We start from the raw sequence: 27,884 nt of genomic DNA on the forward strand, positions 1-27,884 counted from the left end.
AAATAACAAAATAAGCATAATATGTCATCATTTTACATGCCTTTGGTGCTGTTTAAATGTCATTATAAATAAGATTGGGCCTTCAGTCTATCAGAAGTCCTTAAAGCTGCAACATCCATCTGTTTAACATTGTGGTCTTCAATACGGCTTAATTCCTTGGCCCACCAGCTGGCAAAGTGCCTATGCCAACTGTGCATTTTGGGCATGTTTCCTTGCCTCCCCGATAACTTCGGGGCTTGGTTTCCTATGTCAGTCCCTCTTATGTTGACTTAATTACTGTGAAATGTAAGGAGCTGGTCCCTCTGTCTCACCAAAGGTTTCAGAACTTCTTTAACTTAATATTTTGAGTCTGATGGTAGCTTATCAGTAAAATCTGACCTTTAACACTGGTATCACTCATATCAGCATCTCTCAGCATCTGTTTGCATTGCATTGTAGTCATCGCTACAGTTTTAAGCCTTGGCACACCAGGAACTTGCCAATGCCAACTGTGCATTTTGGGGATGTTTTGTCTGATTACTTCTGGGCTTGGTTTCCTCCATCAGTCCCTGTTATGTTGACTTCATTACTGTGAAACTTAAGGAGGTGGCCTGTCTTCTTGGTTTAGATTTCAGAGCTTCTACGACTCATAGATCCCCTCCAGACATGTTTTAAGATGTAAATACTCTACTTTGAATAATAATTTGTGTCTAATATAGTTTTTCCACAAAAAAATCAATTATCACACAAGATGTCCATTCTCAGTGTTTGTGTACAGGAGGTTTCACATTTCAACATCACACTTGTGGAAGTTGAATTCTGGACCAGGATCGGCTTCCAAACTAGTAGTGATGTCACAAAATATGATCGTAGGTATATGCCTTAAACTTAAACTTAGATTTTCAATGAGCACAGAGAAACTTTCCTCCTTTAGCAGGTGAAATGAAAACACCTTTCCAGTGTCAAACTCTGCACATACATCATTCTGCACAGTGAAGCTCAAACATCCAACTGAGGGAACATGAAGCAAAACACATTTTTGAAGGGGGGCTTTAAACATTTCAGCATGAAGGTGGCAAATCAGTGAAATCCATTGACAAACACAACCATTAACAAGTATGCTTCTCTGAAGAACACCTGTGTTTACGCATAAAGTGAGAAGATTTGAAATGGAAAGTTTATGGATTACAGCAGCTAGAATCGTCCAACTATAAAACAATGTTCAGAGGAACAGCCTTGCAGTAGTGACAAATAAGGGACAAAGTCAACTTTCAACATATGGATATTGTAAAAAACAAAAAGTATGTCAGTGAAAGAGAGGCTGCAACATTAAGAGAAATTTATATATTAGAAGGTGTTATTTCCTCAAATCATATTGAAAACTTTCAAGTGGTTGTTTAACTGTGAGGTAGCATGAGCAATATTTTACCTTTAACTGGCTAAATTTCAGTAAGCTAACATGTAGAATATATATGTAGGTAGCATTAGAAAGGGCTTCAAGTCTCTGTTCGCAAATGAAACTTAATATCTTCACCGGCAGATTGACCAGGGGGCCACACAGACCTTTCTCAAGTCGGTGTTCATTTTGTTCCTACAAAAGTAAAGCTAATCTGTGAAGAGAGGCCTCGTCACCTGCAGGGGTCCATCTGCTCGACCTGCACCATCTCTCTGGTTTCTCTGGTTTTTCTTCCCACTGACCTGAGACAATACAGAGGCCGGGCAGGTTCACCTCCTCCGACAGCTCGTGTTACACAACCACCCAGGGCAATAGTGGACATGAAAGTGCTGTTTGTGTGGTTGGTTGAACCCAGGTAAAGGCAGTTACACACCTTTTCGCTCACGGGGACACACACCGGATTATCTCAAACAAGCCATTGAAGCAACAGATTTTAACCCAACTTTAACCCAAATTAGCTTGGGTTAAAATTGCTATAATATACAATATATGACACATGTCGATTTCCAGCTTTTCAGTCTGTTTCAGTCCGGATGTGCAGCTGTTAACTTTCTGAGATAAATCAAGTTTCACATGTTTTTCAGTTAGAGAGTGATTTGAATTGTGAAATACAGCAGAGTTACAACCAAAAGAGGATGTGAAAAAGCGTGCCCAAAGTTGAAAAAGTTGTCTCACACTCAGACTGTAAATGAGCAGACATTTCTTATCACTGTACATCTGATTTCTAAATCTTTATTAGAATATATGTTTTCCATTATTGAGAGGCTAGTAGAAGAGACACTGATGTGTACCAGCCCTCAACATTTAACCAGGTTTTCTGCCAGCCGTTACTGGATGTAGGAGATCTCACACTTTCAGTAAAGAGGCTTATGATGATTAAGACTGATGCATCTGTTACCGAACCCACAGCAACAGAGATGCCATTCACATATCTCACACTGGAACCTCCTGAGTCATTTGCTGCAATTAGGAATGTGGTGAAGACCCCACTGAACCCCCCAACCCTCGCCCACTGACCCACAGAGTTACAGAAACACACTCACATACACATACACACACACACACACACACACACACACACACACACACACACACACACACACACACACACAAAGACACGCATGGGGCTTTCTATCTTTGACAATGCCTGCATTGTGTTGTACTCCACTGAGTGGTTGTGGCCCAGACTGGTTCAAACTTCACACTACCATCAAACATCGGCAGATATAAACGTAAGCGAGTGATACAATGGAGCTGTTTTGTGTTGCTGGCAGGTTTTTTAGAAGATAACACATACTGACTCATATCACTGCTAATGGTGGGTAGAAACTGCAAATCTCCAAAATGACAGTTAAGTTAAGTTTGTGTAAAGATTTATGAATCCTGGAGGACAATAAAATGTCCCAGATGGAGGATAATCCTTCGGATGAATTTAAAACCTTAACCAAAACTAGAAAAGATGACTTTCTGAAATGCAATCAGTGTTGGGATCTTTTGTTGTATATTGATTACTTATTTATCAGCGTAGTCACTCAGCAGGTGTTATTGATGAGAGCATACATTAATAATTCATGCATTTCTTCTTGGATGAATAATCCCTGTTCAAATCATTTTTTGAGTCAGATAACACTCCAATAAATCCTGATATAACTGAACTTCCAACCTTTCAAAGATACAACAGGCTGTTAATGACCTACAGCAGCTTGGCTCCTTGTCTGGCTGAAGGAGGTTTATTTGTTCAGCTGACTGACACACTTGCTGTTTAGCTGCTTCCACCTCAACAAAAATAGCAAAGTAATGCTCATTAGCATGTCTTGGTTGTTCCATTTGTCTGCTTGCTATTCAAATATATTACCCAAAGGAGTATGACAGATGACAACACAATACAAATACAACAGGATACTCAAAATGTAGGAGGAAAGTGGCCACATATGATGCCAAGATTAGGACAGATAGATAAATAATATGTATATTGTTAATAGCTATTCTGCAGTTGTTTTTTTTAAATCTGCAATCTGCAATCCAATCTTTAATTCTTAATATTCAGCAAATCTTTTTGATCTGTAAGCCACAAAATTCTTATTTTTCTTGTGATTCAACAACAGTGAAAGAGGAAGTCATGTATGGTTGTCTAACTTGTCATGTGATTTTGGATTTGACATTAATTTTTTGCATTTTCAGCATGGGGGAACATGAAGGAAGATGCAAGTCAATTATAATGAAATTGTTATTGTATTTGGTTTAATCTATAATTCAAATGTGAGCAAAAAAAGTAGAACCACCATCAAAACTCAAAATGCAAAACTGGAACATGTTAGTACACTCAGAATTATTGACAGATTCTTTCATACAAGTTAAGTCACTTTTTATTTATGGAGTCCAATATCACAAATCAAAAATTTGCCTCAGGGGCCTTTACAATCCGTACAGCATACATCATCCTCTATCCTCAGACCCACGATTCAGATAAGGAAACTTCCCCCCAAAAAACTTTAACAGGAAAAAATTACAAGGACATACTGTAGAAGGACTTAAACAAGCAACAATAAGCAGCAGAAAGTTTGATTCAGTTCCGTTCAGTTCAAAGTTCCATATTGTCCCTCAGGGGGCAAAAGGCCTTTTTCACAGAAGACATTTTGACATGTCACAGTACTTAAAACACAGACATTGAAATGAATGATGGCTGAATTCCATTTAGCTGCTTCACTTTCAGAGTCCTGGTACTGTTCATGTTGCCTCACTGTCACAGCTTACTGGGACACTTACTGTATAGAACAGATCCATTGTTAATGTTATTACCTGTGCTTTTCCTGCTATGACAAGTTGAAATGTCTGCTGCGGCCTGTTTGAGGCAAGCTGGTCTGCAAACATAAAACACAAAATCATAATAAACAACTTATTTGCACACAAGACTAAATATCTGAGAAGAGGAATACAATCATAAAAATGAAGAAAAAAATCCATGGCTGACCTGCAGTGTACAATGAAAACACATTATGTCAAAAGTGCAAGTGCATTTGCAAAATCTAGACATGCACCAAAGTTTATTGATAACTTAATTTTTCTAGTTTGAGTCAATTGGGCTCATATGTTTTTATATATATTGGGGCTTTTTATGCCTTTTTTTCATTATAGGGACATAGGAGAGGACAGGAGTTGAAGGGAGAGAGTGATTGTGGGTGACAGACAAACAAGAGTCCGGAGCCAGATTTGAACCACAGCCATTGCATTTATAAGGCGTGCATCTTAATCAGTAGGCTATCTGGGCGCCAGTTGGGTTCATATTTTTGAATTATCATCAGCTGAGAAACACATAAAACACAGATTGTCCATCTTAGACAAATGTTTCAATTATGTACATGTAAACACAACCTACATCATATTCATATAACTTTTAGTTATTTATCCAATTTTAAATGGAAATTTGATCTATTGACTCTTGGAATATAAATTTATTTTGTTTAATTATATTTACTTTTAAATATATGCATTTATTTATTTTTGTATATGGTTATTGTAGCCTTACTGTTGTTTAATTTGTTTCTCTTTCTGTAGGAATCTATTGTAGTTGTTGCTACTAGGATCTGTATCATAAGTACGTAAGTAAACAAAGTTGTAAAAAGTATAAAGGCTAGTCAAAAATATACTGAACACTGTTCATCCTGGTGACCAGTGGTGGCGCAGTGGAGCAGGAGCCCGGCCGGGAAACAAGCAGCAGCAGCAGCAGCAGCTTCCAGTCAAACTGCACCGGCTGAGCGCAGAGGAGCAGCGGGCTGAGCAGCTCTAACTTCGGACTACAGGACAACATCTGGACCGCACTGCAATGCTGCTGCAGGGAGCGCACTCGGCTGTTTATGTTGCACTTTTATATTTTCTGGATCCCACTTTGGTGCTCGCCTTCAACCTGGACACCACTCATGTCATCAGGAAAAACGGAGAGCCGGGGAGTCTGTTCGGGTTTTCTCTTGCCATGCACCGGCAACTGAACCCGGATAAAAGAATGTGAGTGATGTCTGCTTTCCATCTACCTGTGATTGTTTTTGTAAAATTGCAGCTCCGTTATCAGAAGCACCAGATCTAAACATTTTAAACATATCATTAACCTGACTTCTCTCCATCCGAAGTTATCTGGATTGTCCTGGGCTGTGTTTCAAGGGGCCACATCCTCTTAATTTAAACAGGATTCTGCATTGGCAGCACTCATGATTTCAGGCGTAGAAGCATCCTATAAAAATTTTGCTCCAGTACCAGTCTACTAAAGCCTTTTAAAAAGAGATTGACTGTCTCCATGGGATGCCTTGAATGTGAAATGGGAAGCAGTCTAAAGACAACAAGTGAATAAACAATGGTTATAACTGTCATGCAAATGCATCTGTAAGGTCAATGTAAGGAGCACTGAGAGGATAAATTATTGCTCTTAAACTTTTTCACAAAGAAGATTTTTCTATTAAGTTGCTTGCCTACATTTTTATCCTTAATGATCTACTGTTAAGTGATGTTTAGAGAACTTAAATGTTATTTTAATAATTAAACAGGTGCATTTCCACTCTACAGTTTTACCTGTTAAGTTTGGTCTGTGAACAGCAGTGAGAAGTTGCGTGAGGAAGCTTTTTAGTTGACTTTGGTGTGTATAAATGGAAAATTTACAGATGGCACATTTTTAGGAAGACATTCACATGTACACAAAGGATCCAGGTCAGAGAGGTGAAGTTGTAAAATGTGTCCTTGATGCAGGAGTTGTAGGGATGTCTGGTGATGTTTCAGTGCATACAGTAAGCCATTTCCTTTGGGTGGCTCTGAGGGGGTAGAAAAGACGTCAGCGTGGTGAGCCAGATCATCCTGCTACGGGGGCAAAGTGAGAAGAGGGGTGGCATGTCAAAGCCTGCGGCGAAGAAGCATGCAAGAGCTACTATATAAGACCCTGCAGTGGCATGTTGAGAGAAAGAGAACAAGGATGAGAAGCCCTGATAACAAGACTCAAAGAGAGTTTTGCCAAAGATCACATAGATTAGCTTTAACTTGTGGAATTTTATCTAACTGGTGTTTTGACTTCATGTAGGATTTGAACTGAACACACAAAACTGGAAGCTGTTTATAAAATGTGTTATCTTACAACACAAAGGTCTCTACATCTTAAAATGAGTCATTTTTACATCTGTCAGAGCTGACAAGTGTAGACAGAGTGAAAAGTCATGAAACTGAATGTAGTATTTGTTGGGCAAACAGAGGCTCGAAATGTGACACTGGCTTGATAGTTGGGTTTCAGCCAATAAAAGTCAGAGGAGAGTGAAGGTTTGCCGTGTTTACATGAGACCTAGTTTTGGCAAACATACACAGAATTCAGCTAACTCGTTGCTTCTTGTGAACAGACATAAACTGTGTTAAAGTTAGCGTGTAAAATTTAACAATGATTGAAGGCACCAATTTTTACAGACACAACAATTAGAGCTGCAACAAATGATTAATTTGATTATTGACTAATCTGACTATTATTCTCTCAATTAATCAATTAGTTGTTTCTTCTCTAAGATATCAAAAAAATAATTAAAAACGTGCATCACAGTTTCATAAAGCCCGAGCTGACGTCGTCTAATTGATTGCTTTGTTAAACCAACAGTCCAAACCCAAAAATATTCAGTTTACAATCACATAAAAGCAGCAAATCCTCACATTTTAGAAGCATAAATTAAAGAATGTTTGACATTTTTACTTGAAAGTGACTTAAATGATTGATCACTCGTCAAAACCTATTAATTTTCGGACTAATCAATTAATTGACTAATTGTCAGCTGAGCTCTAATCAATTTATCTATTAATGGACAAAATATATAGATAATGAAGTCAATCATTAGTTGCAGCCTTGGTTATAACACATCCACATTGTCTCTTACATCTTGGTTGAAAATATATTGAAACTGAGTTGCTGTATTGAAATGTTCTGCACTGCTCGTCGTTGTGATTAAGTAAAGTATGGAATAAACAGCAGCTCCCTCCGCGTGGCCATGATCTCCGCTCTAAATCCTCATGTGACCCTGAGCTAATCAGCCAGACGAGTCAAGTGAAAGCTCCGCTGAGCGCCGACGTATGTAATGCAACAAAACAGCCCTTACTTAAAGCTGTGAGGCACATCGGCCTCTCAGACCCACTGGGCTCATGAAACCACAAGTCAGCAATGTGTTACACACGCTGCATCTGTCTCTTTTGTTCTTGTACAGACACGTGTTTGATGATGATCACTAGCAGCTGTAAAACTCTGCTGGCCATCAACTGCTTTCATTAATCTCATCATAATAAATCATATGTGAGGAGATGAACGCTGGCATCTATAAACACTGAATCTGAGCAACATGTGTAACTTGATAGATTACATTTCTCTTATGTCAAACCCGAACCCGAGCCTTTTGTCCCTTCTGTGTCTCAGAGCTAAAACACAAATCTCTCCCACTTTACTGTAATTAAAAAACTAATCCTCTGCTGATTCAAGAGATATCCATGTTGTTCCTCTAATGGTTTCAGTGAAAGCACTGTGTGTTTACGTCTTCCTTCTCATATTGGTTGAGTGGAGGAAACAACCAGATCCATGTTTCACCACCAGACTGGACATAATGTGCTGTATTGGAAAGAGGCAACTGGATGCCTCTTCCATGAATAATGTGTCGGGTTGATGATGTGGTTAAAACATTCTCTCAGTGAAACCAGAGAAAAAGGCCATTTGACTGGACATGCAAGGCCATCTGTGCACATGTAACCTGATAGATGAAGTTTGGCTTGTTTGAAGAGACATAATGTAGCTTAGAAAGGGTTAATAAACACATTTTAAACAAGTGAATTTGAGACTATATAAATCTTTTAAAAAAAAACTTTACCTCTACTTAAAGTTAATCTTTACTAATCTAAATATTCATGCTTCCTTTTGTGATGTGCAACTAACCGATTACAGGTCAGCACCAATCATTACGCATCTGTGTGTGTGTGTGTGTGTAAACTGAAACAGTTAGAACAGCTGCAGTAGTCCTTGTGGCTTTAAGTACACAGCTGTGAGGGCACTGCAGCACATCTGCTAACAAAGACCAGTGAGATCACTGTGTAAACCCACACCGGTCACTATGCGTTCCCATTTACGCTGCAGTGAAAGACATGTTGCATGATGGGATGTGGTTTCACATTGGCTCTGCAGTGTGTAATTGGATTTACCAGGTGACTGTCCTGGGAAGGAAACATGGATTGCAGCTGTAGTCAGTTTGGTTATGACTTACTTCATAAAATAAGGGGGAGGATTTCTTGTATATTAGTCTCTCAAGAAAACATTGTGTTCATTTTTTCCGCAGAAAATAACACAAAATACTGAAATGCATTCAAATTGTAAACTGAAAAGCCAGTTCCTGTGTCTGCTAGACTGGTGTGTAAATGTCAATGTTACCCCTCAGTTACTTGCTAAATTCTTCAACTGGCACTTTCCTGAGAAGCCCTGCTGTTAAGTTGGAGGCATTTTTTTCTTTATCTCTTCACAAATGTGGTGTTTTCCTGCACATGACCTTGTGGATTTAAGTGGTCTTGCATTGATTGTGAATCAAAACAGCAGGAGGGAGCTATTAGTACTGCAAAACATATGTTTAGATAGTAGGGTTAAGTCCTACTTAGACAAATATTTAATTCATAGTCCCATAAATGTACTACTGCATTCTTTTTGTCATTGCATTTTCATCGTGTAAGTGCTGCTTCTTTGATTTGAATGAAATCTCTGTTTGTGGGAATAAATTGATGGACACCTGTGAAAGTCAATGCAATCCAATTTAGTGTATTGGTTTTACTTACTGGTCATTTCTGAGGCCGTACAGTAGATTGCAGTGTTATTGTGTTGGATTGCATTATATCACAAGGTTTATCTAATATAAAATAACTGAACGACGTTCTCACAGCCCTTCTAATTACACAGGAAATATATTTTTAGTTTGTATTCAGCTTGGCATTCAGTGTCACCCTATATGACACGTGTTAGGCTAAACTGCTGGCGCTCAGGAGCTGAAATGTCAAACTGTAGCAACTTTGTAAAGGCTCATGTTTATATTTGCATTTCAGTGGCCTTTGTTTGAGGGTTTGCAGTTTGGTCTTCAGTCTTACATCAGACCCCCTCAGGAGAGTCCTTGTTTAGCAAGTGAAGAGGCACGGGGCCGCATAGATCAATAGGTGGGTTACAGAGGGAACCACAGAACCATGGCGAGAAGAAAAGGGTGGAGAGGATTTCCTCTCTATCCTTTGAGAAAATTCCTACACTGTAAGCAGCGTCAGGTCTTTCCCACATTATACTGTAGCTTCCTTACATCTCTGTGAAAGTTCATATTCTAAAACAATGGATCTTATTTTTGTAGTTTTGGCACTTATACTTAAGCATGAAAAAAGACCGAATTGACATTTCATTATTACTCCATTATTCATACTTACTATTGTTGCCCTCTTGTTAGCCATTTCCTGTGAGGCAAAAATGTATTTGATTTGGCTCTAACCAATCATTGGTGACTGGCGTAGCCGTTAGTCTGGAGTCACATTCATTAAAGTCCTGATCTCAATAAATTTACTGTTAAACTTCTGGTTAAAAAGTCTTAAGTCTCAAGTCTTCATAAGAAAATTGCAAGTCAGTTGCAAAGTCTCTGAATGCTTTCATTTCAGTGCTGTTTGTTAATAGTTATTTTAACACAGCTAAGACCAAGTCGCTTCAATGCATAATGTCTAATAATTAAACATTCAACGTGTGCAGTCATACAGGGCTGTTACATTTTTGATTACAATACTGCACAGCAAATTGGCAACAAGGCTGACTGGCCACACAGTATCAAGTTCTGGTCTATAACCAGACTAATCATACTAAATAATTATGAGTATTAGAATATTTTACTTGCCAGCCTCTTTGCATAGACTCAGGGATGCAGTGATCTCATTTGTCCATGGGGCACAGTACCACAATCCATCAGTTTTAAACATCACACAGTTTTGTAACTGTAAAATTATTAAATAAGCTCTGATCACGAGTGGGGGCCTTTCACTTATGGAACAAAGTGTGGTCTGTTTTTTTGTGCCGGTAACTACCACTGACAGGAAGTTTTGGTTTTGTTTATCTCGCAATATAGCTTGCAAACAGTTTGCCAGTATGTAAAAGGTGAGAGACGTCTCTGCGTTCCAGAGGTGTGAAGAACAATTCGTGAACTTACAAGTACAGCAAGTTTAAGACCTGTTAAGTTAAAAAAACAAGTGTCATTTAAATTCTTTGTGATTTTTTTAGCTTGAGCCACATCAAGTCTTAGGTGTCATATTTTAATGTTATACATAGTTTTGTGTTATACTGTATATGCTGCTGAGAAACCACTCTGAATGAATCTGAAATATTGAGTTGAAATACATTGAAAACAGAAATGTAAAGCAGATTCTCAACACTCTTTATCTAATTTTTTTGGTTGTTGTATTACTGCTGAATTGTACTGCATGTGATCAACACAAACACAAAGTATTAAAATGGTGTCAGCAGTCAGACACAACTATATCTGCTGTAACCACATCAAATTATCCTTTACACAGGCATGATGCACATTGTTCATGCTTTTCTCTGCTGACGCCCTGCTGTGGTTCCCAACCTGTTTGGCCCCTTAAAACAAAACAGTGTCAACCTGCAAACCCTGGCTGCAGGTTTCATATATATATATATATATATATATATATATATATATATATATATATATGTATATATGTGATTCATGGTGGCTGAAATATCAAAGAGTTTCAGATTGTGTCATTTGAATAATTGGTTCAGAAGTTCAAAGAGGTAAAACTACTAACACTGACCAGTATTTCACAAAAAAGCAAGATTAGAGAAAAGTAAATCAAATCTATTTAGCAGAACTTTTCTTCTTGTTTCCAAGTCTCAGATTTACCTTATAAGCCACTGGAGGCTGCTCCAGTCAGTCTGTGGCAGTACCATATAAACCATATGGACATTGACTTAACAGAGAAATGAAATTACAAAAGCAATTAATACTGAAATTATATTATTAATTTTTTACTTTCTCTTTTGAGTCATGATGAGTCAGAAACTTGTAGGTCAGGTGTCAAGTCATCGATTAATTCAAAGACAAATCACATTATTTCTTTTCAAAGTCCAAATTCACAAATATTTTGATTGTGACGTGAGTTCACATAAACTCACACAACTTATAAATTATATAACTATACAACTTATAGACTTTCTATAATGTCTAGTTCACATGGGTCTTAAAACTGACATGTAAAAGAAAAGTTGACAAACCTCTTTCATCAGATAAGTGTTGCTAATTATGTCACCCCAGTGCCCTTCAACATGAGTCACCCTTGAATCACTTCATTCGTGTTCAGGCTACGTGAGAATGTGGGTTTTGGGGAGAAGCTGTGGTCTGCGAGCTAAGACTGGGCAGAACAAGTACATTATTGAACCTGCTCCAAACTAGATTGTCTGCCTATGTCTCCCATTTTCTTTTTTATCACAAAATACAGAAGCTCTTTTAGAGACTAATTGAACCAGTCAAATAGCCACATGACAGCTTTGTTTGGCATGTTAATAATATTTAATAATATTACTTAGATAACGATACTATATAATTACTTAGATCATGTTAGTTAAAAGTAATGGCTTGAACGGTTGGAATAACTATAGCATTAAAAGCAATGGATAAATTGGCGAGCCTGTTCTCCCACGAAAAACGACACTTTAGATCGTAAATTGACATGATGACAAAGGTTGCCTAACTTTAAAGCTATAATATGTAATTATTCCACATTAAAATGTCTAAAAACAACTAGACCTATGTTATATATTTTGTTGAGTTGTGTACTCACATTATCCCAAATGTTTCCAACAATTAGAAATCTGTCATTTTAATCAAGGTAACGGACCGTTTCATGTGGTCGCCTGTCAATGGCGTCATACCCCTCCACTAAAGAGTATAGTGCACAAGATGCATGCGTCGGCGTTGCGTTTGTCCACTACAATTGTGTCTACCAAAGAGTAACTGACACACATACAAGATAATATATATTGTGGTTGTTCGACAGAAACTGTTATAAATTGACTTTTATTCGGTTTTAAGCCACATTTTCATGATAAATTTAGGTTGTTTTTAACTATATCTTTTAGCTGGATGAAGGATTTTATTTATCGGACGTCTGGATCTTAAGTTATCAGAGAAATAAGCTGGGCAAACGTTAGCAGCAGCTCGGCTAACAGCCCCTCCAGGAAGTCCGGTGCTTGTCAAACATCATTGGAGAAACATTGATTTTTTAGGTGAAACAGCTTTATTCAGTATTTTTACTGATTTAATCTGTGTGTGCATTTATTTTTGGAGAGGAGGAGACCTCTGCGGATAATTTGGCTCAGCTAACAGCCCGTACCGGACGTCCGGTGCCAGCCGAACAGCGTCAGAAAAACACTGATTTTTTTATGTGAAACGGCTTTATTCAGTGCTTTTACCTGTAATCACCGGGTCTGTTTGTTTTGGTGAGGAGGAGACCTCTGCGGGTAATTCTGCTCCCAGTAAAAACATCCTGAACGGTGAACGCTGAAGTAATCCTATTCTGGAGAAGCTGGTTGTTTAACAATGAAGACAACAACTCCCATAATCCCACACTACTTCACACCATCATCACTCTCCGTCTTCTGTTATTGTGTTGATTGAGAGACCCCTAGCGGCTGAAATAACATATTGTACGTTTAAGTACTAACCACATTTTAAGTGATATTTACCCAAATACCAACCAAGTAGTTTTTGTGCCTTAACCTAACCAGACCTTAACCACAGCTTTGTCACACCATAAAACATCATTATTTTTTAACAGTGATTTGTAACAGTTTTGAAAAGCTGCATTCACACTATCATAGTTAGCTAAAAGTAGCCTAATGGATGAATGGTTTTAATACTAAAATTGTTAGCTAAAAGTAATGGATGATGTTAAATGAGTAAAATAGTTAGCAAGTTATGGATAAATGGTTAAAATTGTTAACTACAAGTAAAAGATATATGGTTTAGAAGTCTAGCTTCGGACACCCTCGGTAGTTGTTTGCTAAAAATAATGGATAAATGGTTGGAATAGCTAAAAATAATAGGTAAATGTTTAAAAATGTTAGCTAAAAGTAATGGGTTATGTTAAATGAGTAAAATAGTTAGCAAAAGTAAAGGTAAAAGGTTTGAATAGTTAGCTACAAGGCTGGTTGAAAGGTCCAGCGTGAACTCAAGTGGTAGTTGGACAGCTGGACTGTTCAATTGTATGAAAAAATATACGCTTTTATATCATGAATAGTTCAATAATGTCCAGTTATTCAAAAGGATGAGTACCTACTTGAGTTCATCTAATATGGCTGAGAGAGTACGCCTGACAAATGAGGTTGGGAACCAGTGCATTACCCCACCAGGACATGTTGTTGTTAATCCTTGCAGATGACAATTGTAATAGAAAATATAAGTGCTAAATGTCCCCTTTTACTCTCTCAGATTATGTGTTTTAGACTTTGTTTTTTCACTTTAACAATCAGATGGAGAAAAGAAGACGTGGAACGGATTCTTCTGCCAACATTGACCACAATGTTAGAAATGCAACCTTCGATTTTTTTGAACAAAATGTGGTCTGTTTTTTTTGTGCCCATCAGGCGGAAACTACCACTGACAGGAAGTTTTGGCTTTGTCTATCGAGCACACAAGTCTTGCAATATAGCTTGCAAACAGTTTGTCAGTATGTAAAACGTGTATGAATTTAAAACAACAGCAAGTTAAAAATTTGTTAAGTGTCAATTAAGTTCTAGGTGATTTTTTTTAGCTTAAGCCACATCAAGTCTTAGGTCTCATATTTTGATGTTATACATAGTTTTGTGTTATACTGTATATGCTGCTGAGAAACCACTCTGAATGAATCTGAAATATTGAGTTGAAATACATTGAAAACAGAAATGTAAAGCAGATTCTCAGCACTCTTTATCTAATTTTTTTGGTTGTTGTATTACTGCTGAATTGTACTGCATGTGATCAACACAAACACAAAGTATTAAAATGGTGTCAGCAGTCAGACACAACTATATCTGCTGTAACCACATCAAATTATCCTTTACACAGGCATGATGCACATTGTTCATGCTTTTCTCTGCTGACGCCCTGCTGTGGTTCCCAACCTGTTTGGCCCCTTAAAACAAAACAGTGTCAACCTGCAAACCCTGGCTGCAGGTTTCATATATCTGTGAGTCATGGTGGCTTAAGTATCAAAGAGTTTCAGATTGTGTCATTTGAATAATTGGTTCAAAAGTGGCATTTCCATAAAATATTAGAAATGCAACAAGATGTTTTTGTCATTCTTCTTGACAGAGTTCTTGCTGTTGCTATGCCATCACTATCACTGTTACTATCATTATTTATCTTTTCACATACATGTAATAAATTCAACAAGATGCTGCTGTGGAGCTTGTTGAAAGGTTGCAAATATAGAAAATTACTTACTGAAGGTGGTAACAAGCAACTACAACAAAAAGAAAATTTCTAGCTCTTATCACAGAATCTTGTAATGCTTCAGAAAATAATAGTTTCATTATATTGTTTTTTGTTTTTTTTTCTCCTTCTTTTTCTTCAGGCTTTTGATTGGTGCCCCCAGAGCCAGAGCTTTGGGAAAACAGACCGCCAACATCACAGGAGGCCTCTATAAATGTGAAATTACCCAGTCCAATGATTGTGAGCGCATTGAATTTGACACTGAAGGTGAGAAATGATATATGTATCAATCAATCAATCACTCTATCTATCTATCTATTATTACACTTTTCAGATTTGTATTTGAATTTGTTGTCATAATCTAAGCACAAAGTTTGACTTAATTAGCTTTAAAGCTTTGAAATCTCACATGCAAAAAAGATAGTAAGTAGACTGTTTTGATTCAATTTATTTATTTCCAAATGTCAAGGATTAATATCCCTGTTTATGTCATTGTCTTGCTAAATTTTGAAAGAGGACATATCCATTGAGAACAAGGAGAATCAGTGGATGGGGGTGACGGTCCAGAGCCAGGGTCCTGGAGGAAAGATTGTGGTAAGTCAAACTGAGTGTCTGAAAAATAAGTGATCTTTAGTCCTGGTGTTATCTTTCATCAACATATGAACTTAAACATAGATGTGCTCTGTAATTTCAGACATGTGCTCACCGCTATCAGAGGCGCTTGTTTGTGAACACCCCCCAGGAGTCCCGTGACATCACAGGGCGCTGCTATGTCCTGAGTCAGGACTTGACCATTGATTTGGCCTCTGATGAGGACGGTGGCAACTGGAAATTCTGCGAGGGCAGAACAAGAGGCCATGAGAGGTTTGGATCCTGCCAGCAGGGTCTGGCTGCCACCTTCACCAAGGACTACCATTATGTGGTGTTTGGAGCACCAGGAGCTTACAACTGGAAAGGTTTCCAACCAACAATAACTAATTAACCATAACTACACCTTAAATTTACAGTAATTATTGTAGGAACCAAGTTTCTCATTCTTTTAAACAAGTAATGTTATCATTTGTACTCCATTTGGTCTGTTTTTTGTTTGGGGTTTTCTTTGTCATCCTAAAATAAACATTTATAACGCAGGTATTGTGCGAGTGGAACAAAAGAACAACACTTTGCTGGAAATGGGAGTGTATGATGACGGCCCTTATGAAGTTGGAGATGAGAATCTCTTTAACCCTGACCTTGTGCCCGTACCTGCCAACAGCTACCTCGGTAAGTGTCTATGCACAAGACGGATATACTGTAGCTATTTTTATGTGTTTGCCCGTATCCTGTTGGCTCAATAATATGTTGTGATTACTTCCTTTGTAGGGCAGCATTGCCAACAAAATTATGTTGTGAGTCGTGATTTACTGTTTGGATATATTTTCATGCTTACCTTGAGATCAGTGTTCGTTATTTCTTGAAAAAATCATCTGTTGTTCATTCAATTTGTGTTCACAGGAACTAGTAAACATGGCATTTCATGTAAATTTTCACCTTTAGTTAGTTTTTGGTTTTGGATTTTTGTTTCAAACAAAGATACATGTAAAAGCATTTCCCACCAACACAGATGAGATGTTCAGTTCCCACAACAAGCCACAACATCAGTGTGTTCCACTAAAACAGTGGATCCGATACTGGGTGGCACATATGATGATGATGGAAAGTTGAATATATAGTTTTTCACAGCAGACAGTTTAACTTGTCAAACACAGGTGTGACTAATATTATGAATTGCTGCATTGGAATAATTGCTGTAACTGTCACAACGTCACAGTCATTATTGTTATTAGTTCCTCTCACGCTTTTCCAGTGGAAGTCAAAACATCTGCTGCGAAAAAGGTCTTTGGATCTGATTCATTTGGGAACAATAAGATTGAGGTTTGCAAGAATGATTTAGAAAGCAAAATGACGTGTAAAAGTACAAGATTGGCAGTGATGCTAATAAAGCAAACCTATCTAAATATGAAAAAGCTTATTTTGGTCTCAAGTTGACTGTCAATATAGCAGAAGAGCTTTGTGTCTTTTTGGAAAGTTTAACTTGCATTTTTTATTTTCACAACAAGTAACAAATGAGAAACATGCACTGAAGGTCATGTTCTTGATAATGGTATTTTAATAAAGCTCAACTTGGCTTCTTTTGGTACTAGTTTTCCAAGTATTGCTACCAGATGACAAAAAATGCAGTAAATATAAATTGGAAAGGGCATGCATTTTTGTCTTCCTTTGGAGAAGGGCACGGCATGAAAAAGTGTGGGAACAACTACAAGAGATCATGTCCTTGCTTCACTAGCGACTTCTACAGGTTGGTCAGGGTACCTGTGCAGAGATCGGAGGATACTGTGAATCTTTGTAGATAAAAAGAAATGGCTGAAAACTCCATTTCTATCTGAGGAGACACTTAGATGTCTACACCCTCCCCAAGCCATCAGTGGAAGTTGGCAATGACCGTACAACAGGGGGAACTCGCTCTTCTTCTTTTATGTGAGACAATCATGTTGTACAACATCTGTCGCACTTTAGGATTCTCCCTTGATTCGGGACACAGTGTCACCAGGAACCGTGGCCTAACAGTGGTGGCTGGAGCTCCCAGAGCCAATCACAGTGGAGCTGTGGTCCTGTTGAAAAAAGACAACAAAAGCTCCACCAGTCTCTCTAAGGAGCATACACTGTACGGGCAAGGACTGGCATCCTCTTTTGGATACGACGTGGCTATAGTGGACCTGAATGCAGATGGGTATGTAACATGTCTCACTGCCTTTTTTCTGCGCTAGTATGCAATTAATTTGTAAAAAAAGGACCTGACATCTTTTAATATGACTATGTTTTATCTATTTCTAAAATGTTAGAAATTAGCTTTCAGTGGACTAATCTATTAGGTTATATTCTGTATGATCCTGATAAATATTTACTTCCTTTGTTTGATCTAGATGGCAAGACATAGTTGTAGGAGCCCCACAGTTCTACATGAAGGACAGAGATGTTGGTGGGGCTGCTTATGTTTATATCAACAAGGCGGGAAGGTGGGACAGGGTCACTCCTCTCCGTCTCAATGGAACCAAAGATTCAATGTTTGGACTGGCAGTGGAGAACATTGGAGACATCAATCAAGACTCATATGAAGGTAATTTAGCTGTTGGTTTGTACTTTATTAATGGTTTCTCTATCAGTAGCTGTTACATAAACTGTTTTCTTTCTCTCTCTCATACAGACATCGCCATTGGAGCTCCCTACGCTGACGGCGGGGCAGGAAAAGTCTACATTTATCACGGGTCTGCAAAAGGAATCAACACCAGCCCTGCACAGGTTGGTTTTGTGGGCTTTGTTTAAGAAATTCTGGAGAAAACTTTTCAGATGGTCAAGACATCGATTTGTGGAGGGTGTTATGTGAAAAGAGATCAGAGAATGGTATTTTTATTTATGCAGAATTGATAATTATAGAGAAGCCAGCAGACAGGGAGGGAGAACACACTGGACACAGGATTGTCTTTAATGTTGTACTTTAAGCGTTTTCTGCTCTGTTTGTAGTCTTTTCACCCCTGTATGCACCACTGACCAAATTAATTTCCTCTTTTGGACAATTAAATTTGATTGGATTTGAAAAAACTTTTACCTATATATAAAACAAAATAAGAAAATTATATTATAAAATAAAATAGCTTAACAGGATTTTTTTCCTGTGTTAAATTATAATTCTTTTTTTATTAGATCCTTTCAGGAAAAGACCATAACATCCGAATGTTTGGATATTCTCTGGCCGGGAACATGGACCTGGACAGCAACTCTTATCCAGACCTGGCTGTAGGCTCTCTGGCAGACACAGCTCTAATCTACAGGCAATTGTTTCCTTACTCATGATAAGTGAATTCAAACCCCACTGATTGCTACAACAACTTCATTTAACAACCTTTCTTACAGGGCACGGCCTGTCATTAGCATCCGCAGAGATGTCAAAGTATCTCCACAGGAAATTGACCTCACAATCAAAACCTGTGGTAACAGCATTTGGTAGGTACTCTAATATTCAAACATTTCAATGGGCTTCATAGTAAAAACTCCCTGTGTTATAATTGATCAAAAATCCATTTTCTATTCATAGCCTCACTGTGGACGTGTGCTTTGCCTACAAAGCAAACCATGCATCTTACAACCCCAGAATAAGTAAGTGACAAACAAGTATTTCCCAGATCCAAGATAGTCCAGTCATTCTTTCTTACATGTAATTTCCCTCTACACTGCAGCTATCAGCTATTCTGTCGAGGCGGACCGAGACAGCAGGAAACAAGGGCTGCCCTCCAGAGTGATGTTCTTGAACAAATCCCGCACCGAAACAGACTACCAGTTTAACGGCACCGTGGACCTCCGTGGCCAAAACCAGGACACGTGCGTCAAGATAAAAGCTAAACTAAAGGTAAAAGATATTGATCACAGTTACATCACATTAGCGGGATATAATCCACTCAGAGAGCAATTTGGGTTAGTCAGCACCTGTTGGAGGAATTTTCTGAAAGATCTACTGAATTTAGAGTAGTGATGGCACAATATCTTAATGGTAGAAAAACAGAAAACTAACCTTTAAGGATCATGTGGCCTCAATTGCTTGATCGTGTCTATTTTTTGCCCTGAACATTATCAGGAAGATTAGATCCTACCTGTCTGAGCATGCAGCACAACTCCCGGTACAGGCTCTCATAATATCATGCATTTACTACTGCAACTCCTTACTGGCAGGCTTCCCCGCATGTACATTCAAACCTCTGCAGATGATCCAGAATGCTGATATCCCTCCACTGGCTCCCAGTCGCTGCCCGCATCAAATTCAAAACCCTGACACTCACTTACAAAACACCAACTAAAGCAGCTTCTGCCAACCTGAACTCCCTCATTCAGGTGTATTCTTGCTCATGCTCATTACGCTCTGCCAATGAAAAGCGCCTGGTACCGTCACCACAACAGGGCCTTAAGTCGCGAGCCAGAATCTTCTCTTCTGTAGTTCCCTGGTGGTGGAACGAGTTACTTCAGTCTTTAAGGAAAGACTAAAGACCCAGCTCTTTGGTGAACACCTCCGCACTTCATGGACTGAAAAAAAATAATGATCTGCTTCTATGCACTCTATGCATTGCCTCAATGCACTTAATCACGTTGTTTTCTCCTGACTAGATCCCTGCTTGTGTTGTATCAACTCTCAGATATATGTCGCTTTGGATAAAAGTGTCTGTTAAATTAAATTCTAAAATGTAAAAGAAAAGCTATATAAATGTATTTTTGTAGCAATTCATCGGAGTGCTTGCACATCATGTATCAATACATTTTTGGAGTTGCAAGCTTGTAGAAATCTTTTTTCTCGTCCATACAACTCAACAGTCACAATATCTCTCTGCTTTTCCTTTCTTGTGTGTATTGCATCACAAATAGAGAAATTCATGTGCACATTTTTGCTACAGTTGCTGAAGTGAAAATGTGTAAAGTCTGCATGCATACTGTGATAGTAAGCTGCAGAATATTTTGACCATCATGGTCTTGAACCTTAGTTGAGCCTCTCTCCTCCTATGATGGGAGCCGATCAAGACTAAGGCTGGTTATGATAAAGAAATGGCTTTAGACATTTTGAAAGACACCTGCAGCAGAGGATAGTAATTTAATTAATACAAGCAGAATATAATGTTATCTTTTTTTTCAATAAAATACTGACAATCTCTTCTTACATAGAGAAACATTCCTATTGTAAAATAGTTATTATGCTCTACACTACCATGACTGTTTCTGATTTTCACAGGACAATATTAAGGACAAGATGCGTAGCGTTCCTATTGAGGTGTCTGCAGAAATCATGAGTACTAAGCGTCACAAGGCAAAGAACGGCCTCCCCCAGCTTATGCCCATATTGGACTCCTCTCAACCGAGCAAAGAAGTCATTGAGGTAAACAATCAGGCTGGAATAATTATTATTAAACATAGAAACTCAATAGAGTTAATGACATAATGCTCACAGTTTGTATATGGCTTTGTTGTTATTTGTCATTGTTGCAGGTTAACTTTGTAAAAGAGGGATGTGGAAATGATCATATTTGTCGGAGTAACCTGAAGATGGACTACAAATTATTCTACAAACAAAACAACAAAGACATCAAAGACATTTACACTCCATTACCCATGTAAGTTCTAACATTTCAACTCTTCTAAAAAAAAAAAAGTGGTTAAATGCTATTTTAAAATTGTCTTAAGATAAGGTATCATGTATTAATTAAATCTGCATTAAACAACTATAGTACAGTATATGTGTCTGCTCAATGTGGCAAGTAATAATTGTTGGATAAAACATCTTGATAAGGCAATATTATTACATGAAAACAATGTACCACAAGCCTGTTTTCCTCCCCAAGCTCAACCTGAAATGAGCGGTCATGTTTGTGTATCTGCAGCGAGAACAACATCCCTGTGTTTTATCTGAATTACGAGAGAAAGGACTTGGCTCTGCGGGTGACAGTGAACAACATGAATGGAGACGACGCCTATGAGGCAAAGCTGGTGTGCTCGGTCCCAGATACTCTGTCATATTCTGGAGTCCGCTCACAGCAGATGGTAAACCAGCCACACCAGTGACCCCATGTGGGTGTAATGAATGTTGCATAGATGAGAAATGATGAGATAACTTTACTACCACTAGAAAAAGTAAAGTTTGGCCTGAGGTGAGAAGATCTCAGTCTCAGCCTCAGCTTGTCAGGCTCCTTCCTGCATTATCAGACTTGGCTCAGATTTCCTCTTTCTAAGCTGTATTTTTCCAGACTCGACGGTACTTAGGCTCACCTGTGCTTTAGTGTAATGCTATCATTACCATGATAACATTTAGCATTAGGGCTGAGTAGTTTTAAAACATGCTAAGATACAGTATAACAAAATGAGAAATTCAAAATCCTTTTTTTTCACATAGGAAGCCAAACTTCTCAAATGTTGTCTAACCACAAGCAGCTTTACAAGAACTTTGTCTAAATAAAATAATCTGAGATTGTCAAAACTTCAAAGAATATTAGAACATTTGATGCTACCTTTGGGTTACTGAGGTTTGATATCCAGCTGTATTTAACATGTAAATAATGTTACAATGTTAACATTTGTTCAGGTCCCATAAATATCTGTGGATGCATTCATAGGAATAATGGAACCACTGTTTCTAGGTCACCTCAAACATATCTTATGATTTCTGTTCAGCAATGTCTTGTGAGATTTTGGTCAACAAATATGCAGATATCTATCCATCTGAAATAAGATAATATTGGCTGATATGTTTATCGGCCGGGCGATTTATTGGTTGGGGTCTAGTTACAAAAAAATTGAAAATTATACTGCAGCTGCAATATTTCTAATGACTGTGAATTGTAGTTTAAACACCATCCAGTAGTATATGTATATATTTTTTCAACATGTTTTTCAGATGGAAAAGCAGATTATCTGTGTTGCCAATCAGAACGGCTCTCAGGCGGACTGTGAGTTGGGGAACCCTTTTAAGAGAGACTCAGAGGTACGAACTCGCTCTCATCACATGCTCATCCTGACACTTAATTGTTGTACGTCAAATGAGAGAGCTCTTTTTCTTTTCTTTTTTTTCCCCCAAAAGACTTCATTTTACATCATCCTGAGCACTGTGGGTATGACTCTGGACACCACAGAGATCGACATTGACCTGCAGCTCCAAACGTAAGTGCAGCTGCTTCATGTTCGTGCTTATTTCCTGTATTTTTAAGTAAGTTGCTGTTAATACAGATCAGTGCATGACACTATATTGGTGTGTTTTTGTCCTTCAGAACCAGCGTACAAAAAAATATTGGCTCTGTGAAAGTAAAAGCCAAAGTGATGATTGAATTGCCGTTGTCGGTCAGTGGGTAAGTGTGTTGTTGTAGATCATCTTGTCAAACAACATTTTGGCTAGAAATACAACAACTGCAACAGTACATGAAATAAAAATGTTTGTCTACCTCAGGGAAGTCAGCCCTAATTCGGTGTCTTTTGGAGGTTCTGTGAAAGGAGAAAGTGCCATGAAGACAGAAGAAGAGATTGGAAGTTTGATTAACTATACATTCAGAGTATGTTTATTAATCAGATGTTTGAATCAGTATTATCATATATTTTTTTCATATGAAATAGGCAAATCCAACCGTATTGATTTTTTCATTAGATAAATGACTTGTGGAAGTCGTCTGTCAAAGCATCACTACACATCAAGTGGCCCAAATGGAACAAAGATGGGAAATGGCTTCTGTACCTGGTGAAGATCACTGCTAAAGGAGGAACAGAGGACATCTTTTGCTCTCCTGAGTCTGAGATCAACTCTCTCAAACACATCCAGGTAGTGTTTTTTGAACCTTTATGCAAAATCAGGATTGGCCAGATGTCAGCTATCACAGAAAACCTGCGCTGGTTAGTTTAACTTTTGAATTCATGAAAAGAAATGTGCTTTCAGGAGTCCTCTGCATCCAGGACAAAACGGGAAATTGGAGAAATAAAAACTGGTCGCAAAAAGTCCTCACTGTCAGGCAAAAAGAAGGTTTTGGTGAGTTTTGGTTTAGATGCATTCATGTTTCATAGAGGTATAGATAGATATGATGTCTTACAGATCTCTTTCCTTCCTAGTCGTGTGAGAATGGGCTCAAATGTGTGGAGTTCAAGTGCCCCCTGCAGGGATTGGACGGTACAACAGTGGAGCTGAGATCTCGTCTGTGGAACTCGACCTTTCTTGAGGTAACACATTGTGTGTTTCAACCGTGTCTCATGATATTGCTGGAATCACACCTCTTGACACACTCTGTCTTATCTGAGCATCTGTTTTTGTTTTCACACAGGATTACGCTTCTCTTTCGTCCTTGGATATCATTGTGAAGGCCTTGCTCGTGCTTCATACTCAGGCTAAAAACATGATCCTGAGAACGCCTGACACTGACGTAAATATCACAACGACCAGACCAAATTATCAACTGTTTACTGTCTTAATCCGAACTCACATTTGATGTTTATTGCAGGTGATACTGAGGGTGTCTCCAGAAAATGTAGTTGCACAGTATGGAGGAGCTCCCTGGTGGATCATACTGGTGGCGGTTCTCGCAGGCATCTTGATTTTGGCGTTGTTGGTATTTCTACTCTGGAAGGTGAGTGCAGGGATGTTACATCTTCATATTGCCCATGTTTGGTAAGACACAAAAAAAAAGAAGACAATGAATGAAAATGGGAGATAAAACATGAAATTCATTAAACCCTGTCAGGACACTTTGAACTTGTAAAAAAGTAACATGAAAAAGTTTTGCTAGTTTTAATTTGCTGGTTAACAAGCTAAATTTTTTTCAGGATTTGCTGCTTTTCTCTTTTTTATATTATTATGAATATCAGGATTGCGCCGATACAATTTTTTCAGTCCTAATACCGATACCTGGGCTTTGCTGATACCAAGTACCGATCTGATACAAGTGTTGAATTAATAAGCTGTATGCCTCACTGTATGGAAGAGACTGGGATCATTGTTTTATGTGTAAGGCAACATCAAGCTTGACTTTAATGTTGCTTTCCTAACTTTGTAAAACAAAATGTAACATAGATATAAATTTACTGAATTGTTATTTATTAAAATAATGGTATCCGATATCAGATCGAAACATTGTCGCCGATACCTGATCCAGCTATTTGAGTCAGTATCAGACCAATATCTGATATCGGTATCAGTATCAGTGCATCTCTAGTGAATATCTTGTTGTTGTTTTGATTGTTGGTCAGATAAAATAATACCTTTGAAGACCTCACTTTGGGTTGTGGTAACTTGTTGCGGGCATTTGACCTTTCTAGGTTTAATTATTACTTGATTAATTGGAAATTGAAAGAAAAAATCCGATTAATCAACATGAATTAGTTGCAGTTGTGCTTTTGAATTTACATTATATTTTGTATTATACAAAATATAGTAGAGGAAAATATATAGAAAAAATCTAAAAGGTAGCGTGACTGAACAAATGTTTTATTCACAATGTGTACTACTGTTTATTGTCCAAAAAATAATTAATTTAAGTGGTGACTGATAGTTTGAACAGTTAAGAAGCAACAAACTTTATTTGGATAATGCAAACTGAAAGCAAATAAAAGCCATAATATCATTTTAATTTAATAAGCAACTTATTACCTGATTGTGAAATGTAATCAATAATGAATACTTAATATTGAAATATAAATACCACTGAACTTATAGCAGTGAAATGTAGTATTTTACTTGAAAAAAACGAATTTAAGTAGTGTGTTTTTAGGGTTCACAAATTCAGACTTTTCTTGTGTCAAATATATTTAAAAAATTGCTTAAATGTATTTAGTATTTTCAGTTTAAAAATCTAATTAGATTGGTCAAATCCCGACAAATTCAATATGAAAAATTCAAACATGATCTTTGGGCTACAGAACCTGATCAGACCTCTGACCTCTCGGACTAAGTTCTGTCATTATCTAAGAGAGAGAAATTCAATATTCATATTTTTGGAATTGCAAAACTTGAAATAAAGAGGGGAATTCGAACCACATATATTTGGATAGATGGTTGTCAAAGTAAAATATTATTCAGTCAGTGGCATTTAAAGGAATATTTTTGACATTTAGGGAATTTTTTTTTTCTCGTCAGGAGTTAGATGAGAAGATTAGAGTGGTATCGATCATCTCATCTAACTCTTCGCTAGACTGCGAATAAGCTTAAATTTCAGTATTCAGTTGCTTATAACAGTAAAACCTTTATTTGCTTCCATGTAAACCTACTATCAAGTATTGTATTCATCTGTGTAGAAAGATCAAGATTTAGAGTTTCAGGTGATGTTCATTATTGTGTGAAAAGGGAACATTTGAGCTGTCCAGTATTTTCTTAACATATATTTTCTGTTGTTTGCTGATAGAAGTCATATTGGCAAACTATTTTTACTGATTTAGTCTGTCACTCTTAACAACTCATCACCCTTGCTCCCCCTCAGTGTGGTTTCTTCAAGAGAGCAACAAAAGACCAATACGATGCTGCGTATCACAAGGCAGAGATCCATGTTCAGCCCTCTGACAAAGACAAACTCTCTGCTGAGGCCTGATTTATACTCTCTGAACAGGGGTAAAAACTAGCTGTCAGCATGTGCAGTGACTAATGAACTCACTAAAAAAAAGCTAAATCTGCAGACTTTATACTTTAAATTCAATCAGACACATATTGTACTGAGCTAATGAAACTGGTCATCTGGGAAAATATACATCACACAAAAACATTAAACCCCAATTGTGTATGTGTAAGAGTAGAAATGTGTACTCTTTCATAAGGTTTCTGGTGTTTGTACAATATGTGTCTCTGAATTTTGCCAAAAAAATCAATGCTTTTCATACCAACAGGCTTAATATTAATATTTTTTGTAACTGTGTGCTCTGCAGGTGCTTCGCTGACATCGCTTTTACTGCTTGGCTGTTTGTCCTATTAAAAACTGCAAAGCATGCTCAACTTTTCTACACATCTCTGTAACTCTGTTGTTTACAGTGTGCACAATTACTCCAGATATTTATCAATTTTAATAACACATTGTGTTTTTTTCCCAGTGTGGATTCTTCAAACGCTCCAAGCAAGATGACAATGTCCCTCGATACCACGCTGTGCGAATAAGAAAGGAATGTCCTCAGTATACAGATGGACAAGTCAAGCTGGATACTTTTGAGAAAAAACAGTGGATGACAACTTGGGTTGATAATGAAAGTTACTCGTGAACAATTTTTCTGTTAGATGATTTAACAGGGATAACCTGTTTTTTTTTTTCTTAAATAGTGTCACAAGCCACAAACCCACTGAACCTTGTTTTTTTGTTAATTTGGTGAACATGAAAAATGTATCATGTCATCATCATCATGTCTTTCAAGTTTTACACTGTATAGATGATTAAATGTCTTTTTGTATGTTTTGTATATATTTAAATACTTCTGCACACTGTATATTTATTTTTTTTGATAAAAAACAGTTTCATTCAGCCAAAGAGTTTTTTTCAGTCTTATTTTTGCCCTGCAAGCAGAACAAGAAAGGGGCAAAGTTTGCTACTGATTTTAAGGAGGCGTACTGTCTGAAACCTTACCGGACGTAAATCTATGCAAAGAAGGTACAGCTAGCTAAGACTCTTATGAATGTAAATCAATATAAATTTTGATGTTTAGTGTTTGACATTTGGATATATTATCATGAAAAATGTACAAATGACCGCAGCTGACTCAAAATGCGAGCAGAGGCCTATTTTCACTATTGTGGCATCCAGGTAGCATCCACTGTACTGTAGGTCATCACTGAAGCGAAGATAACTCTTTTTGTTCCATGTGAGGAATCCAAAGGGAACATAGTAAAAAGAAAAAAGCACCTGAATTGTGACTTTTTAAAGATTTAATGAATAGTGTCTTGTTGAACTGTCAAGTGTAATAAAAATGCCTAAAAACTGAGTGCTACTGTTGAATTTCATTACTATTAGTGTATCCTGTATACAAGTAGAGCTGCAATTAATGATTGATTAATTCTTTCTTTTAATGATTTTTTGATTTAGAAAACGTAAAAATAGTGAAACATTTCCAACTGCCCAATTTGATATTTTCAGTCAGTACAGAGACCAAAAATATTCTGTTTACTATCATATAAATCAAAGAAAAGTAGCAAAACATCACACTGAGAAACTGGAACAAAGGAATGTTTGGTGTTGCTTAAAAAAAAAAGTCAGATTAATCAATTATCAGAATTAATTTTCTGTCATTCAACTAATCAACTGTTTCAGCTGATTCTATCTGCCTGTGTCTCTTGTAAACAAGACAAATAATTGAATATTAAGCTTAAATATACAATAAGTGACAAAATCTGTTAACCAAAGTTTACCTTTGACTAAAACATTACCACTGAAATAACTGGCAGC

The 27,884-nt window shown here is 37.5% G+C and overlaps 1 protein-coding gene across 2 annotated transcripts; it reads left to right on the top strand.

Annotated features, from left to right (window-relative positions):
• Positions 1–5,137: 5,137 nt before the first annotated feature.
• Positions 5,138–27,423, top strand: itga6a (integrin, alpha 6a). Of its 2 annotated transcripts, XM_067603562.1 has the most exons (26): positions 5,140–5,437; positions 15,068–15,192; positions 15,440–15,519; positions 15,620–15,881; positions 16,057–16,188; positions 17,482–17,695; positions 17,889–18,082; positions 18,170–18,264; positions 18,667–18,794; positions 18,877–18,966; positions 19,058–19,119; positions 19,200–19,369; positions 20,735–20,878; positions 20,989–21,113; positions 21,381–21,540; positions 22,391–22,477; positions 22,574–22,653; positions 22,761–22,838; positions 22,937–23,039; positions 23,132–23,302; positions 23,417–23,506; positions 23,587–23,694; positions 23,796–23,894; positions 23,973–24,098; positions 25,944–26,071; positions 26,545–26,684. In XM_067603562.1, the coding sequence occupies exons 1-25, from the start codon at positions 5,259–5,261 to the stop codon at positions 26,049–26,051; spliced, it is 3,210 nt and encodes a 1,069-aa protein (XP_067459663.1). In that variant the 5' UTR covers positions 5,140–5,258; the 3' UTR covers positions 26,052–26,071; positions 26,545–26,684. The 2 variants fall into 2 exon arrangements, with proteins under 2 accessions (XP_067459662.1, XP_067459663.1); XM_067603561.1 differs by lacking the exon at positions 25,944–26,071 and having other exon boundaries at positions 5,138–5,437; positions 26,545–27,423.
• The last annotated feature ends 461 nt before the right edge of the window (positions 27,424–27,884 follow it).

This window comes from Thunnus thynnus, chromosome 11, assembly GCF_963924715.1.
Source record: "Thunnus thynnus chromosome 11, fThuThy2.1, whole genome shotgun sequence".
NCBI classification, from domain to species: Eukaryota; Metazoa; Chordata; class Actinopteri; order Scombriformes; family Scombridae; genus Thunnus; species Thunnus thynnus.